This window comes from Oncorhynchus nerka, linkage group LG20, assembly GCF_034236695.1.
Source record: "Oncorhynchus nerka isolate Pitt River linkage group LG20, Oner_Uvic_2.0, whole genome shotgun sequence".
NCBI lineage: Eukaryota > Metazoa > Chordata > Actinopteri > Salmoniformes > Salmonidae > Oncorhynchus > Oncorhynchus nerka.
Genome location: NC_088415.1, coordinates 92,027,862 through 92,045,164, shown reverse-complemented (window position 1 = coordinate 92,045,164; position 17,303 = coordinate 92,027,862). Strand labels below are relative to the sequence as shown.

Sequence of the window (17,303 nt, the reverse complement as noted above, 5' to 3'; positions counted from 1 at the left end):
AGCCCAGTGGGCCTGTAGCTATAATGACAGAGCCCAGTGGGGCCTGTAGCCTGTACCTATAATGAAAGAGCCCAGTGGGCCTGTAGGCTGTAGCTATAATGAAAGAGCCCAGTGGGCCTGTAGCCTGTAGCTATAATGAAAGAGCCCAGTGGGCCTGTAGCCTGTAGCTATAATGAAAGAGCCCAGTGGGGCCTGTAGCCTGTAGCTATAATGAAAGAGCCCAGTGGGGCCTGTAGCCTGTAGCTATAATGAAAGAGCCCAGTGGGGCCTGTAGCCTGTAGCTGTAATGAAAGAGCCCAGTGGGGCCTGTAGCCTGTAGCTGTAATGAAAGAGCCCAGTGGGCCTGTAGCCTGTAGCTATAATGAAAGAGCCCAGTGGGGCCTGTAGCCTGTAGCTATAATGAAAGAGCCCAGTGGGGCCTGTAGCTATAATGAAAGAGCCCAGTGGGCCTGTAGCCTGTAGCTATAATGAAAGAGCCCAGTGGGGCCTGTAGCTATAATGAAAGAGCCCAGTGGGCCTGTAGCTATAATGAAAGAGCCCAGTGGGCCTGTAGCCTGTAGCTATAATGAGAGAGCCCAGTGGGGCCTGTAGCCTGTAGCTATAATGAAAGAGCCCAGTGGGCCTGTAGCCTGTAGCTGTAATGAAAGAGCCCAGTGGGGCCTGTAGCCTGTAGCTATAATGAAAGAGCCCAGTGGGCCTGTAGCCTGTAGCTATAATGAAAGAGCCCAGTGGGGCCTGTAGCCTGTAGCTATAATGAAAGAGCCCAGTGGGCCTGTAGCCTGTAGCTATAATGAAAGAGCCCAGTGGGGCCTGTAGATATAATGAAAGAGCCCAGTGGGGCCTGTAGCCTGTAGCTATAATGAAAGAGCCCAGTGGGCCTGTAGCCTGTAGCTGTAATGAAAGTGCCCAGTGGGGCCTGCAGCTATAATGAAAGAGCCCAGTGGGCCTGTAGCCTGTAGCTATAATGAAAGAGCCCAGTGGGGCCTGTAGCTATAATGAAAGAGCCCAGTGGGGCCTGTAGCTATAATGAAAGAGCCCAGTGGGCCTGTAGCCTGTAGCTGTAATGAAAGAGCCCAATGGGCCTGTAGCCTGTAGCTGTAATGAAAGAGCCCAGTGGGGCCTGTAGCTATAATGAAAGAGCCCAGTGGGCCTGTAGCTATAATGACAGAGCCCAGTGGGGCCTGTAGCCTGTAGCTATAATGAAAGAGCCCAGTGGGGCCTGTAGCTATAATGAAAGAGCCCAGTGGGCCTTTAGCCTGTAGATATAATGAAAGAGCCCAGTGGGCCTGTAGCCTGTAGATATAATGAAAGAGCCCAGTGGGCCTGTAGGCTGTAGCTATAATGAAAGAGCCCAGTGGGCCTGTAGCCTGTACCTATAATGAAAGAGGCCAGTGGGCCTGTAGCCTGTAGCTATAATGAAAGAGCCCAGTGGGCCTGTAGCCTGTAGCTATAATGAAAGAGCCCAGTGGGCCTGTAGCCTGTACCTATAATGAAAGAGCCCAGTGGGCCTGTAGCCTGTAGCTATAATGAAAGAGCCCAGTGGGGCCTGTAGCCTGTAGCTATAATGAAAGAGCCCAGTGGGCCTGTAGGCTGTAGCTATAATGAAAGAGCCCAGTGGGTCTGTAGCTATAATGACAGAGCCCAGTGGGGCCTGTAGCCTGTACCTATAATGAAAGAGCCCAGTGGGCCTGTAGGCTGTAGCTATAATGAAAGAGCCCAGTGGGCCTGTAGCCTGTAGCTATAATGAAAGAGCCCAGTGGGCCTGTAGCCTGTAGCTATAATGAAAGAGCCCAGTGGGGCCTGTAGCCTGTAGCTATAATGAAAGAGCCCAGTGGGGCCTGTAGCCTGTAGCTATAATGAAAGAGCCCAGTGGGGCCTGTAGCCTGTAGCTGTAATGAAAGAGCCCAGTGGGGCCTGTAGCCTGTAGCTGTAATGAAAGAGCCCAGTGGGGCCTGTAGCTATAATGAAAGAGCCCAGTGGGCCTGTAGCTATAATGACAGAGCCCAGTGGGGCCTGTAGCCTGTAGCTATAATGAAAGAGCCCAGTGGGGCCTGTAGCTATAATGAAAGAGCCCAGTGGGCCTGTAGCCTGTAGATATAATGAAAGAGCCCAGTGGGCCTGTAGCCTGTACCTATAATGAAAGAGCCTAGTGGGCCTGTAGGCTGTAGCTATAATGAAAGAGCCCAGTGGGCCTGTAGCCTGTAGCTATAATGAAAGAGCCCAGTGGGCCTGTAGCCTGTAGCTATAATGAAAGAGCCCAGTGGGCCTGTAGCCTGTACCTATAATGAAAGAGCCCAGTGGGCCTGTAGCCTGTAGCTATAATGAAAGAGCCCAGTGGGGCCTGTAGCCTGTAGCTATAATGAAAGAGCCCAGTGGGCCTGTAGGCTGTAGCTATAATGAAAGAGCCCAGTGGGCCTGTAGCTATAATGACAGAGACCAGTGGGGCCTGTAGCCTGTACCTATAATGAAAGAGCCCAGTGGGCCTGTAGGCTGTAGCTATAATGAAAGAGCCCAGTGGGCCTGTAGCCTGTAGCTATAATGAAAGAGCCCAGTGGGCCTGTAGCCTGTAGCTATAATGAAAGAGCCCAGTGGGGCCTGTAGCCTGTAGCTATAATGAAAGAGCCCAGTGGGGCCTGTAGCCTGTAGCTATAATGAAAGAGCCCAGTGGGCCTGTAGCCTGTAGCTATAATGAAAGAGCCCAGTGGGCCTGTAGCCTGTAGCTATAATGAAAGAGCCCAGTGGGCCTGTAGGCTGTAGCTATAATGAAAGAGCCCAGTGGGGCCTGTAGCTATAATGACAGAGCCCAGTGGGGCCTGTAGCCTGTAGCTATAATGAAAGAGCCCAGTGGGCCTGTAGGCTGTAGCTATAATGAAAGAGCCCAGTGGGCCTGTAGCCTGTAGCTATAATGAAAGAGCCCAGTGGGCCTGTAGCTATAATGAAAGAGCCCAGTGGGCCTGTAGCCTGTAGCTATAATGAAAGAGCCCAGTGGGCCTGTAGGCTGTAGCTATAATGAAAGAGTCCAGTGGGCCTGTAGCCTGTAGCTATAATGAAAGAGCCCAGTGGGGCCTGTAGGCTGTAGCTATAATGAAAGAGCCCAGTGGGCCTGTAGCTATAATGAAAGAGCCCAGTGGGCCTGTAGCCTGTAGCTATAATGAAAGAGCCCAGTGGGGCCTGTAGCCTGTAGCTATAATGAAAGAGCCCAGTGGGCCTGTAGCCTGTAGCTATAATGAAAGAGCCCAGTGGGCCTGTAGCCTTTAGCTATAATGAAAGAGCCCAGTGGGCCTGTAGCTATAATGAAAGAGCCCAGTGGGCCTGTAGCCTGTAGCTATAATGAAAGAGCCCAGTGGGCCTGTAGGCTGTAGCTATAATGAAAGAGCCCAGTGGGCCTGTAGCCTGTAGCTGTAATGAAAGAGCCCAGTGGGGCCTGTAGCTATAATGAAAGAGCCCAGTGGGCCTGTAGCCTGTAGCTATAATGAAAGAGCCCAGTGGGGCCTGTAGCTATAATGAAAGAGCCCAGTGGGCCTGTAGCCTGTAGCTATAATGAAAGAGCCCAGTGGGCCTGTAGCCTGTAGCTATAATGAAAGAGCCCAGTGGGGCCTGTAGCCTGTAGCTATAATGAAAGAGCCCAGTGGGCCTGTAGCCTGTAGCTATAATGAAAGAGCCCAGTGGGCCTGTAGCTATAATGAAAGAGCCCAGTGGGCCTGTAGCCTGTAGCTATAATGAAAGAGCCCAGTGGTCCTGTAGGCTGTAGCTATAATGAAAGAGTCCAGTGGGCCTGTAGCCTGTAGCTATAATGAAAGAGCCCAGTGGGGCCTGTAGGCTGTAGCTATAATGAAAGAGCCCAGTGGGCCTGTAGCTATAATGAAAGAGCCCAGTGGGGCCTGTAGCCTGTAGCTGTAATGAAAGAGCCCAGTGGGGCCTGTAGCCTGTAGCTGTAATGAAAGAGCCCAGTGGGGCCTGTAGCTATAATGAAAGAGCCCAGTGGGCCTGTAGCTATAATGACAGAGCCCAGTGGGGCCTGTAGCCTGTAGCTATAATGAAAGAGCCCAGTGGGGCCTGTAGCTATAATGAAAGAGCCCAGTGGGCCTGTAGCCTGTAGATATAATGAAAGAGCCCAGTGGGCCTGTAGCCTGTACCTATAATGAAAGAGCCTAGTGGGCCTGTAGGCTGTAGCTATAATGAAAGAGCCCAGTGGGCCTGTAGCCTGTAGCTATAATGAAAGAGCCCAGTGGGCCTGTAGCCTGTAGCTATAATGAAAGAGCCCAGTGGGCCTGTAGCCTGTACCTATAATGAAAGAGCCCAGTGGGCCTGTAGCCTGTAGCTATAATGAAAGAGCCCAGTGGGGCCTGTAGCCTGTAGCTATAATGAAAGAGCCCAGTGGGCCTGTAGGCTGTAGCTATAATGAAAGAGCCCAGTGGGCCTGTAGCTATAATGACAGAGACCAGTGGGGCCTGTAGCCTGTACCTATAATGAAAGAGCCCAGTGGGCCTGTAGGCTGTAGCTATAATGAAAGAGCCCAGTGGGCCTGTAGCCTGTAGCTATAATGAAAGAGCCCAGTGGGCCTGTAGCCTGTAGCTATAATGAAAGAGCCCAGTGGGGCCTGTAGCCTGTAGCTATAATGAAAGAGCCCAGTGGGGCCTGTAGCCTGTAGCTATAATGAAAGAGCCCAGTGGGCCTGTAGCCTGTAGCTATAATGAAAGAGCCCAGTGGGCCTGTAGCCTGTAGCTATAATGAAAGAGCCCAGTGGGCCTGTAGGCTGTAGCTATAATGAAAGAGCCCAGTGGGGCCTGTAGCTATAATGACAGAGCCCAGTGGGGCCTGTAGCCTGTAGCTATAATGAAAGAGCCCAGTGGGCCTGTAGGCTGTAGCTATAATGAAAGAGCCCAGTGGGCCTGTAGCCTGTAGCTATAATGAAAGAGCCCAGTGGGGCCTGTAGCTATAATGAAAGAGCCCAGTGGGCCTGTAGCCTGTAGCTATAATGAAAGAGCCCAGTGGGCCTGTAGCCTGTAGCTATAATGAAAGAGCCCAGTGGGGCCTGTAGCCTGTAGCTATAATGAAAGAGCCCAGTGGGCCTGTAGCCTGTAGCTATAATGAAAGAGCCCAGTGGGCCTGTAGCTATAATGAAAGAGCCCAGTGGGCCTGTAGCCTGTAGCTATAATGAAAGAGCCCAGTGGTCCTGTAGGCTGTAGCTATAATGAAAGAGTCCAGTGGGCCTGTAGCCTGTAGCTATAATGAAAGAGCCCAGTGGGGCCTGTAGGCTGTAGCTATAATGAAAGAGCCCAGTGGGCCTGTAGCTATAATGAAAGAGCCCAGTGGGCCTGTAGCCTGTAGCTATAATGAAAGAGCCCAGTGGGGCCTGTAGCCTGTAGCTATAATGAAAGAGCCCAGTGGGCCTGTAGCCTGTAGCTATAATGAAAGAGCCCAGTGGGCCTGTAGCCTTTAGCTATAATGAAAGAGCCCAGTGGGCCTGTAGCTATAATGAAAGAGCCCAGTGGGCCTGTAGCCTGTAGCTATAATGAAAGAGCCCAGTGGGCCTGTAGGCTGTAGCTATAATGAAAGAGCCCAGTGGGCCTGTAGCCTGTAGCTGTAATGAAAGAGCCCAGTGGGGCCTGTAGCTATAATGAAAGAGCCCAGTGGGCCTGTAGCCTGTAGCTATAATGCAAGAGCCCAGTGGGGCCTGTAGCTATAATGAAAGAGCCCAGTGGGCCTGTAGCCTGTAGCTATAATGAAAGAGCCCAGTGGGCCTGTAGCCTGTAGCTATAATGAAAGAGCCCAGTGGGGCCTGTAGCCTGTAGCTATAATGAAAGAGCCCAGTGGGCCTGTAGCCTGTAGCTATAATGAAAGAGCCCAGTGAAGCCCGTAGCTATAATGAAAGAGCCCAGTGGGGCCTGTAGCCTGTAGCTATAATGAAAGAGCCCAGTGGGGCCTGTAGATATAATGAAAGAGCCCAGTGGGGCCTGTAGCCTGTAGCTATAATGAAAGAGCCCAGTAGGCCTGTAGCCTGTAGCTATAATGAAAGAGCCCAGTGGGCCTGTAGCCTGTAGCTGTAATGAAAGAGCCCAGTGGGGCCTGTAGCCTGTAGCTATAATGAAAGAGCCCAGTGGGGCCTGTAGCCTGTAGCTATAATGAAAGAGCCCAGTGGGCCTGTAGCCTGTAGCTGTAATGAAAGAGCCCAGTGGGGCCTGCAGATATAATGAAAGAGCCCAGTGGGCCTGTAGCCTGTAGCTATAATGAAAGAGCCCAGTGGGCCTGTAGCCTGTAGCTATAATGAAAGAGCCCAGTGGGCCTGTAGCCTGTAGCTATAATGAAAGAGCCCAGTGGGCCTGTAGCCTGTAGCTATAATGAAAGAGCCCAGTGGGCCTGTAGCCTGTAGCTGTAATGAAAGAGCCCAGTGGGGCCTGTAGCTATAATGAAAGAGCCCAGTGGGCCTGTAGCTATAATGACAGAGCCCAGTGGGGCCTATAGCCTGTAGCTATAATGAAAGAGCCCAGTGGGGCCTGTAGCTATAATGAAAGAGCCGAGTGGGCCTGTAGCTATAATGAAAGAGCCCAGTGGGCCTGTAGCCTGCAGCTGTAATGAAAGAGCCCAGTGGGGCCTGTAGCCTGTAGCTATAATGAAAGAGCCCAGTGGGCTTGTAGCCTGTAGCTGTAATGAAAGAGCCCAGTGGGGCCTGTAGCCTGTAGCTATAATGAAAGAGCCCAGTGGGGCCTGTAGCTATAATGAAAGAGCCCAGTGGGCCTGTAGCCTGTAGCTGTAATGAAAGAGCCCAGTGGGCCTGTAGCCTGTAGCTGTAATGAAAGAGCCCAGTGGGGCCTGTAGCTATAATGAAAGAGCCCAGTGGGCCTGTAGCTATAATGACAGAGCCCAGTGGGGCCTGTAGCCTGTAGCTATAATGAAAGAGCCCAGTGGGGCCTGTAGCTATAATGAAAGAGCCCAGTGGGGCCTGTAGCTATAATGAAAGAGCCCAGTGGGGCCTGTAGCTATAATGAAAGAGCCCAGTGGGCCTGTAGCTATAATGAAAGAGCCCAGTGGGCCTGTAGCCTGTACCTATAATGAAAGAGCCCAGTGGGCCTGTAGGCTGTAGCTATAATGAAAGAGCCCAGTGGGCCTGTAGCCTGTAGCTATAATGAAAGAGCCCAGTGGGCCTGTAGCCTGTACCTATAATGAAAGAGCCCAGTGGGCCTGTAGCCTGTACCTATAATGAAAGAGCCCATTGGGCCTGTAGCCTGTAGCTATAATGAAAGAGCCCAGTGGGCCTGTAGCTATAATGAAAGAGCCCAGTGGGCCTGTAGCCTGTAGCTATAATGAAAGAGCCCAGTGGGCCTGTAGCCTGTAGCTATAATGAAAGAGCCCAGTGGGCCTGTAGCCTGTAGCTGTAATGAAAGAGCCCAGTGGGCCTGTAGCCTGTAGCTATAATGAAAGAGCCCAGTGGGCCTGTAGCCTGTAGCTATAATGACAGAGCCCAGTGGGTCCTGTAGCCTGCACCTATAATGAAAGAGCCCAGTGGGCCTGTAGGCTGTAGCTATAATGAAAGAGCCCAGTGGGCCTGTAGCCTGTAGCTATAATGAAAGAGCCCAGTGGGGCCTGTAGCCTGTAGCTATAATGAAAGAGCCCAGTGGGGCCTGTAGCCTGTAGCTATAATGAAAGAGCCCAGTGGGGCCTGTAGCCTGTAGCTATAATGAAAGAGCCCAGTGGGGCCTGTAGCCTGTAGCTATAATGAAAGAGCCCAGTGGGCCTGTAGCCTGTAGCTATAATGAAAGAGCCCAGTGGGCCTGTAGCCTGTAGCTATAATGAAAGAGCCCAGTGGGCCTGTAGCCTGTAGCTATAATGAAAGAGCCCAGTGGGGCCTGTAGCCTGTAGCTATAATGAAAGAGCCCAGTGGGCCTGTAGCCTGTACCTATAATGAAAGAGCCCAGTGGGCCTGTAGCCTGTAGCTATAATGAAAGAGCCCAGTGGGGCCTGTAGCCTGTACCTATAATGAAAGAGCCCAGTGGGCCTGTAGCTATAATGAAAGAGCCCAGTGGGGCCTGTAGCCTGTAGCTATAATGAAAGAGCCCAGTGGGCCTGTAGCCTGTAGCTATAATGAAAGAGCCCAGTGGGCCTGTAGCCTGTAGCTATAATGAAAGAGCCCAGTGGGCCTGTAGCCTGTAGCTATAATGAAAGAGCCCAGTGGGGCCTGTAGCTATAATGAAAGAGCCCAGTGGGCCTGTAGCTATAATGACAGAGCCCAGTGGGGCCTGTAGTCTGTAGCTATAATGAAAGAGCCCAGTGGGCCTGTAGGCTGTAGCTATAATGAAAGAGCCCAGTGGGCCTGTAGGCTGTAGCTATAATGAAAGAGCCCAGTGGGCCTGTAGCCTGTAGCTATAATGAAAGAGCCCAGTGGGCCTGTAGCTATAATGAAAGAGCCCAGTGGGCCTGTAGCCTGTAGCTATAATGAAAGAGCCCAGTGGGCCTGTAGCCTGTAGCTGTAATGAAAGAGCCCAGTGGGGCCTGCAGATATAATGAAAGAGCCCAGTGGGGCCTGTAGCTATAATGAAAGAGCCCAGTGGGCCTGTAGCTATAATGACAGAGCCCAGTGGGGCCTGTAGCCTGTAGCTATAATGAAAGAGCCCAGTGGGGCCTGTAGCTATAATGAAAGAGCCCAGTGGGCCTGTAGCCTGTAGCTATAATGAAAGAGCCCAGTGGGCCTGTAGCCTGTAGCTGTAATGAAAGAGCCCAGTGGGGCCTGTAGCCTGTAGCTATAATGAAAGAGCCCAGTGGGGCCTGTAGCTATAATGAAAGAGCCCAGTGGGCCTGTAGCCTGTAGCTGTAATGAAAGAGCCCAGTGGGGCCTGTAGCTATAATGAAAGAGCCCAGTGGGGCCTGTAGCTATAATGAAAGAGCCCAGTGGGCCTGTAGCCTGTAGCTGTAATGAAAGAGCCCAGTGGGGCCTGCAGATATAATGAAATAGCCCAGTGGGGCCTGCAGATATAATGAAAGAGCCCAGTGGGGCCTGCAGCTGTAATGAAAGAGCCCAGTGGGGCCTGTAGCCTGTAGCTGTAATGAAAGAGCCCAGTGGGCCTGTAGCCTGTAGCTGTAATGAAAGAGCCCAGTGGGGCCTGCAGCTGTAATGAAAGAGCCCAGTGGGGCCTAATCTCCTGTTGGTTCGGGAGGTCAAGATGGCTCTCTGCATCAATTAACACAGTGCACCTTTTTTAACCAGGGCCTATAGGGAAACCAATAGGTCTCTGGTCAAAAGCAGTGCACTGTATCGGGAATAGGGTGCCACAGGGCTCTGGTCAAAAATAGTGCACTATATAGGGAATAGGGTTCCATAGGGCTCTGGTCTAAAGTAGTGCACTATATAGGGAATAGGGTTCCATAGGGCTCTGGTCTAAAGTAGTGCACTATATAGGGAATAGGGTTCCATTTGAGACACACCATTGGTGAGTTGTGTCTCTTCCTCAATGAGGCCTGGAAACACTATTGTCCAGGGTGTGAAATCACTGGGCTCGGTGTGCCAGGGTCAGGGATGATGTACCATGGGGGAAGTAATGGGTGAAAATGAGTGGATTCTGGTGGAGTAGAACATTATATAGACCTGGTGCTGAGGGGAGAAAAAACACATAGGCCTATTGCCATGGATACAAAGGGTTCATATCACATGTAACATGTTTTAATAGGCCATTGTCGTGTCTGCTCTGCCACTATAATCAGATGTGAGTAACTATGTATCGCTGGCCTCCAAAATGAATCTACTTGAAAAAGGACAATAAAGCATTGTATCATACTAATATATAATATATATATATACTAATATATAATATATATTATATACTAATATATAATATATATTAAATACTAATATATCATATATTATATACTAATATATCATATATTATATACTAATATATCATATATTATATACTAATATATCATATATTATATACTAATATATAATATATATATACTAATATATAATATATATATACTAATGTATAATATATATATACTAATATATATATATATATATATATATCCACTACCGTTCAAAGGTTTGGGGTCACTTAGAAATGTCCTTGTTTTTGAGAGAAAAGCACTTTTTTTTTGGTCCATTAAAATAACATCAAATTGATCAGTAATACAGTGTAGACATTGTTAATGTTGTAAATGACTATTGTAGCTGGAAACGGCTCATTTTTTGAAAGGAAGGATAACAGTTTTCAACTGTGCTAACAAAATTGCAAAAGGGTTTTCTAATGATCAATTGGCCTTTTAAATTGATCAACTTGGATTAGCTAACACAAAGTGCCATTGGAACACAGGAGTGATGGTTGCTGATAATGGACCTCTGTACGCCTATGTAGATATTCCATAAAAAAATCAGCCTTTGAACGGTAGTGTATATATTTACTATATGTATATATTTACTTTATATTATTTTTTATGGTATTGAAAATCCTATTGCCGTTATAGGTAATGTAAGGTAAACTAAGGTAAAAGGTTAATTGGTTAACTATATATATATATATATACAATTATATTAGTTTATTATAGATGTATAGTATTGAAAATACTACCCTAATTTAACACACCTGATTCTACTAATTAACAACAACAAGACCTGAACTAGCTGAATCAGATGTGCTAAATTAGGGTTGGACTGATAACCTACAGGACAGTAGATCTCCAGGAAGACGGTTGGTCTAAAAACCTACAGGACAGTAGATCTCCAGGAAGAGGGTTGGTCTAAAAACCTACAGGACAGTAGATCTCCAGGAAGAGGGTTGGTCTAAAAACCTACAGGACAGTAGATCTCCAGGAAGAGGGTTGGTCTAAAAACCTACAGGACAGTAGATCTCCAGGAAGAGGGTTGGACTGAAAACCTACAGGACAGTAGATCTCCAGGAAGAGGGTTGGACTGATAACCTACAGGACAGTAGATCTCCAGGAAGAGGGTTGGACTGATAACCTACAGGACAGTAGATCTCCAGGAAGAGGGTTGGACTGAAAACCCACAGGACAGTAGATCTCCAGGAAGAGGGTTGGACTGAAAACCTACAGGACAGTAGATCTCCAGGAAGAAGGTTGGACTGATAACCTACAGGACAGTAGATCTCCAGGAAGAGGGTTGGTCTAAAAACCTACAGGACAGTAGATCTCCAGGAAGAGGGTTGGACTGAAAACCTACAGGACAGTAGATCTCCAGGAAGAGGGTTGGACTGATAACCTACAGGACAGTAGATCTCCAGGAAGAGGGTTGGACTGATAACCTACAGGACAGTAGATCTCCAGGAAGAGGGTTGGACTGAAAACCCACAGGACAGTAGATCTCCAGGAAGAGGGTTGGACTGAAAACCTACAGGACAGTAGATCTCCAGGAAGAAGGTTGGACTGATAACCTACAGGACAGTAGATCTCCAGGAAGAGGGTTGGACTGAAAACCTACAGGACAGTAGATCTCCAGGAAGAGGGTTGGACTGAAAACCTACAGGACAGTAGATCTCCAGGAAGAGGGTTGGACTGAAAACCTACAGGACAGTAGATCTCCAGGAAGAGGGTTGGACTGAAAACCTACAGGACAGTAGATCTCCAGGAAGAAGGTTGGACTGATAACCTACAGGACAGTAGATCTCCAGGAAGAGGGTTGGACTGAAAACCTACAGGACAGTAGATCTCCAGGAAGAGGGTTGGACTGAAAACCTACAGGACAGTAGATCTCCAGGAAGAGGGTTGGACTGAAAACCTACAGGACAGTAGATCTCCAGGAAGAGGGTTGGACTGAAAACCTACAGGACAGTAGATCTCCAGGAAGAGGGTTGGACTGAAAACCTACAGGACAGTAGATCTCCAGGAAGAGGGTTGGACTGAAAACCTACAGGACAGTAATGTAAACTAAGGTAAGGTAAACTAAGGCAGGGCAAACGAAGGTAATGTAAGGTAAGGTAAACTAAGGTAAGGTAATGTAAAGCAATGTAAACTAAGGTAAACTAAGATAAGGTAAGATGAGGTAAGGTGAGGTAAACTAAGGTAAGGTAAGATGAGGTAAGGTGAGGTAAACTAACGTAAGGTAAGATGAGGTAAGGTAAGATGAGGTAAGGTGAGGTAAACTAAGGTAAGGTAAGATGAGGTAAGGTAAGGTGAGATAAGGTAAGGTGAGGTGAGATAAGGTAAGGTGAGATAAGGTAAGGTAAGGTGAGATAAGGTGAGATAAGGTAAGGTGAGAAGGTAAGGTAAGGTGAGATAAGGTGAGATTAAGGTAAGGTAAGGTGAGATAAGGTGGGAGGTAAGGTGAGATAGGGTGAGGTAAGGTGGGGGTAAGGTAAGGTGAGATAAGGTAAGGTAGGGTGAGATAAGGTAAGGTGAGATAAGGTGAGGTAAGGTGAGATAAGGTAAGGTAAGGTGAGATAAGGTAAGGTAAGGTGAGATAAGGTAAGGTGAGATAAGGTAAGGTGAGATAAGGTAAGGTAAGGTGAGGTAAGGTGAGATAAGGTGAGGTAAGGTGAGATTAAGGTAAGGTAAGGTGAGATAAGGTGGGAGGTAAGGTGAGATAAGGTAAGGTAGGGTGAGATAAGGTAAGGTAAACTAAGGTAAGGTAAGGTGAGATAAGGTAAGGTAAGGTGAGATAAGGTAAGGTAACTCACCTGATAGAAGTTGGGCCAGTAGGTAGAGATGGCCAGTTCTACCTGTACCCAGGCTCTAGTAGCTGGCCCAGACACGTTCCAGACGGGCATGCCCAGTGGACTGTTGTTCTCTCTGATGTACACGTTGAGCTGCCCCGGTCCCGCCCCCTCGCGGCCAGACAGGAAGTACTGGAAGATGATACAGTGAGTGTCATTCTCCTTCAGCTGGGGAGTCAGGAGTAATGCCTTCTGACCAGCGAAACGCCCCGACGTGTTGACCATAATGAAGGCTGAATCTGGGGCGGCAGAGGAGAGGAGAACATTAAATGGAGGTCAGAACTGTGTAGCTGGGGGGGTCAGAACTGTGTAGCTGGGGGTCAGAACTGTGTAGCTGGGGGTCAGAACTGTGTAGCTGGGGGGTCAGAACTGTGTAGCTGGGGGTCAGAACTGTGTAGCTGGGGGTCAGAACTGTGTAGCTGGGGGGTCAGAACTGTGTAGCTGGGGGTCAGAACTGTGTAGCTGGGGGGTCAGAACTGTGTAGCTGGGGGTCAGAACTGTGTAGCTGGGGGTCAGAACTGTGTAGCTGGGGGTCAGAACTGTGTAGCTGGGGGGTCAGAACTGTGTAGCTGGGGGTTCAGAACTTCAGAACTGTGTAGCTGGGGGTCAGAACTGTGTAGCTGGGGGGTCAGAACTGTGTAGCTGGGGGTCAGAACTGTGTAACTGGAGGGGTCAGAACTGTGTAACTGGAGGGGTCAGAACTGTGTAGCTGGGGGGTCAGAACTGTGTAGCTGGGGGGTCAGAACTGTGTAGCTGGGGGGTCAGAACAGTGTAGCTGGGGGAAGGAACTGTGTAGCTGGGGGGTCAGAACTGTGTAGCTGGGGGGTCAGAACTGTGTAGCTGGGGGGGTCAGATCTGTGTAGCTGGGGGTCAGAACTCTGTAGCTGGGGGGTCAGAACTGTGTAGCTGGGGGTCAGACATGTGTAGCTGGGGGTCAGAACTGTGTAGCTGGGGGTCAGACATGTGTAGCTGGGGGGTCAGAACTGTGTAGCTGGGGGGTCAGAACTGTGTAGCTGGGGAGGTCAGAACTGTGTAGCTGGGGGGTCAGAACTGTGTAGTTGGGCGGTCAGAACTGTGTAGCTGGGGGTCAGAACTTTGTAGCTGGGGGGTCAGAACTGTGTAGCTGGGGGTCAGAACTGTGTAGCTGGGGGTCAGACATGTGTAGCTGGGGGGTCAGAACTGTGTAGCTGGGGGGTCAGAACTGTGTAGCTGGGGGGTCAGAACTGTGTAGCTGGGGGGTCAGAACTGTGTAGTTGGGCGGTCAGAACTGTGTAGCTGGGGGTCAGAACTTTGTAGCTGGGGGGTCAGAACTGTGTAGCTGGGGGTCAGAACTGTGTAGCTGGGGGGTCAGAACTGTGTAGCTGGGGGGGTCAGAACTGTGTAGCTTGGGGGGGTCAGAACTGTGTAGCTTGGGGGGGTCAGAACTCCGTAACACAGACAGGATCACATCCAACCAAACCAAAATGATTTACAGATGAAGGATCTTCCTTTAACCAGTATTGTTGCAGCAAAATAATGATGTCAATACATGATTTGAACGTTTATAACGCTTAAGCGGTTGTTAGACCACTAGTTAGCCAGATTTGGCTACATGAAATGTGCAGTACTGTTCATTAATATTGCCATGCGTTACTGTCAATCATGAAGATTTCCTGCGGTGCAGGAAAATTCTCAGCAACAAAAGACTGATCAAATGAAGATCCTACACCTGTAAATAGCATTGAGCCATCTTAATACACACAGCAGTGGAGAGGACACCACTGTGGGTAGGGAAGACAATAACAGGTATTATTCAATTCAATTAAATAGAATTGTACTGGTCACATTTTATTTTATTTATTTTACCTTTATTTAACCAGGCAAGTCAGTTAAGAACAAGTTCTTATTTTCAATGACGGCCTAGGAACAGTGGGTTAACTGCCTTGTTCAGGGGCAGAACGACAGATTTGTACCTCGTCAGCTCGGGGGTTTGAACTTGCAACCTTTCGGTTACTAGTCCAACACTCTAACCACTAGGCTACCCTGCCGCCTCTACACTCTAACCACTAGGCTACCCTGCCGCCTCTACACTCTAACCACTAGGCCACCCTGCATAAACAACAGGTGTAGTAGATTAACAGTGAAACGCCCTTCCCAACAATATAGAGAAGAAGACAATAGAGAAATGGAAGGAACATTATAACACGAGGGATAAATAGCCAATGAGGAATGACAACTTGTCTATATACAGGAAGTACCGGTTACCGAGGCGATGTGCAGTGGTACGAGGTCACTGAGGTAGACATGTACATGTAGGTAGGGGTAAAGGATAGATAACAGCAGTATACTGTAGGTAGGAGTAAAGGATAGATAATAGACAGTAGCAGCAGTATACTGTAGGTAGGGGTAAAGGATAGATACTAGACAGTAACAGCAGTATACTGTAGGTAGGGGTAAAGGATAGATAATAGACAGTAACAGCAGTATACTGTAGGTAGGGGTAAAGGATAGATAATAGACAGTAACAGCAGTATACTGTAGGTAGGGGTAAAGGATAGATAATAGACAGTAACAGCAGTATACTGTAGGTAGGGGTAAAGGATAGATAATAGACAGTAACAGCAGTATACTGTAGGTAGGGGTAAAGGATAGATACTAGACAGTAGCAGCAGTATACTGTAGGTAGGGGTAAAGGATAGATACTAGACAGTAGCAGCAGTATACTGTAGGTAGGGGTAAAGGATATATAATAGACAGTAACAGCAGTATACTGTAGGTAGGGGTAAAGGATAGATAGACAGTAACAGCAGTATACTGTAGGTAGGGGTAAAGGATAGATAATAGACAGTAACAGCAGTATACTGTAGGTAGGGGTAAAGGATAGATAATAGACAGTAACAGCAGTATACTGTAGGTAGGGGTAAAGGATAGATAATAGACAGTAACAGCAGTATACTGTAGGTAGGGGTAAAGGATAGATAATAGACAGTAACAGCAGTATACTGTAGGTAGGGGTAAAGGATAGATACTAGACAGTAGCAGCAGTATACTGTAGGTAGGGGTAAAGGATAGATACTAGACAGTAGCAGCAGTATACTGTAGGTAGGGGTAAAGGATAGATAATAGACAGTAACAGCAGTATACTGTAGGTAGGGGTAAAGGATAGATAATAGACAGTAACAGCAGTATACTGTAGGTAGGGGTAAATGATAGATACTAGACAGTAGCAGCAGTATACTGTAGGTAGGGGTAAAGGATAGATATTAGACAGTAGCAGCAGTATACTGTAGGTAGGGGTAAAGGATAGATAATAGACAGTAACAGCAGTATACTGTAGGTATGGGTAAAGGATAGATAATAGACAGTAACAGCAGTATACTGTAGGTAGGGGTAAAGGATAGATACTAGACAGTAGCAGCAGTATACTGTAGGTAGGGGTAAAGGATAGATACTAGACAGTAGAAGCAGTATACTGTAGGTAGGGGTAAAGGATAGATAATAGACAGTAACAGCAGTATACTGTAGGTAGGGGTAAAGGATAGATAATAGACAGTAACAGCAGTATACTGTAGGTAGGGGTAAATGATAGATACTAGACAGTAGCAGCAGTATACTGTAGGTAGGGGTAAAGGATAGATATTAGACAGTAGCAGCAGTATACTGTAGGTAGGGGTAAAGGATAGATAATAGACAGTAACAGCAGTATACTGTAGGTAGGGGTAAAGGATAGATAATAGACAGTAACAGCAGTATACTGTAGGTAGGGGTAAAGGATAGATAATAGACAGTAGCAGCAGTATACTGTAGGTAGGGGTAAAGGATAGATAATAGACAGTAACAGCAGTATACTGTAGGTAGGGGTAAAGGATAGATAATAGACAGTAGCAGCAGTATACTGTAGGTAGGGGTAAAGGATAGATAATAGACAGTAACAGCAGTATACTGTAGGTAGGGGTAAAGGATAGATAATAGACAGTAACAGCAGTATACTGTAGGTAGGGGTAAAGGATAGATAATAGACAGTAACAGCAGTATACTGTAGGTAGGGGTAAACGATAGATAATAGACAGTAGCAGCAGTATACTGTAGGTAGGGGTAAAGGATAGATAATAGACAGTAACAGCAGTATACTGTAGGTAGGGGTAAAGGATAGATAATAGACAGTAACAGCAGTATACTGTAGGTAGGGGTAAAGGATAGATAATAGACAGTAACAGCAGTATACTGTAGGTAGGGGTAAAGGATATATAATAGACAGTAACAGCAGTATACTGTAGGTAGGGGTAAAGGATAGATAATAGACAGTAACAGCAGTATACTGTAGGTGGGGTAAACGATAGATAATAGACAGTAGCAGCAATATACTGTAGGTAGGGGTAAAGGATAGATAATAGACAGTAACAGCAGTATACTGTAGGTAGGGGTAAAGGATAGATAATAGACAGTAGCAGCAATATACTGTAGGTAGGGGTAAAGGATAGATAATAGACAGTAACAGCAGTATACTGTAGGTAGGGGTAAAGGATATATAATAGACAGTAACAGCAGTGTATGTGCATAAAGAGTCAATGCAGATAGTCTGGGTAGCTACTTGGTAAACTATTCAGCAGTCTTATGTCTTGGGGGTAGAAGCTGTTCAGGGTCCTGTTCGTTCCAGACTTGCTA

The 17,303-nt window shown here is 47.7% G+C and overlaps 1 protein-coding gene across 1 annotated transcript in view; it reads right to left on the bottom strand.

Annotated features, from left to right (window-relative positions):
• The window catches only part of LOC115127078 (receptor-type tyrosine-protein phosphatase mu-like), a 531,907-nt gene that overhangs the window by 437,828 nt on the left and 76,776 nt on the right, over positions 1-17,303 (bottom strand). Inside the window, exon 3 of the mRNA XM_065006102.1 lies at positions 12,624-12,898. Within this exon, the coding sequence (XP_064862174.1) occupies positions 12,624-12,898 (275 nt within the window). The remainder of the gene's footprint in view (positions 1-12,623; positions 12,899-17,303) is intronic.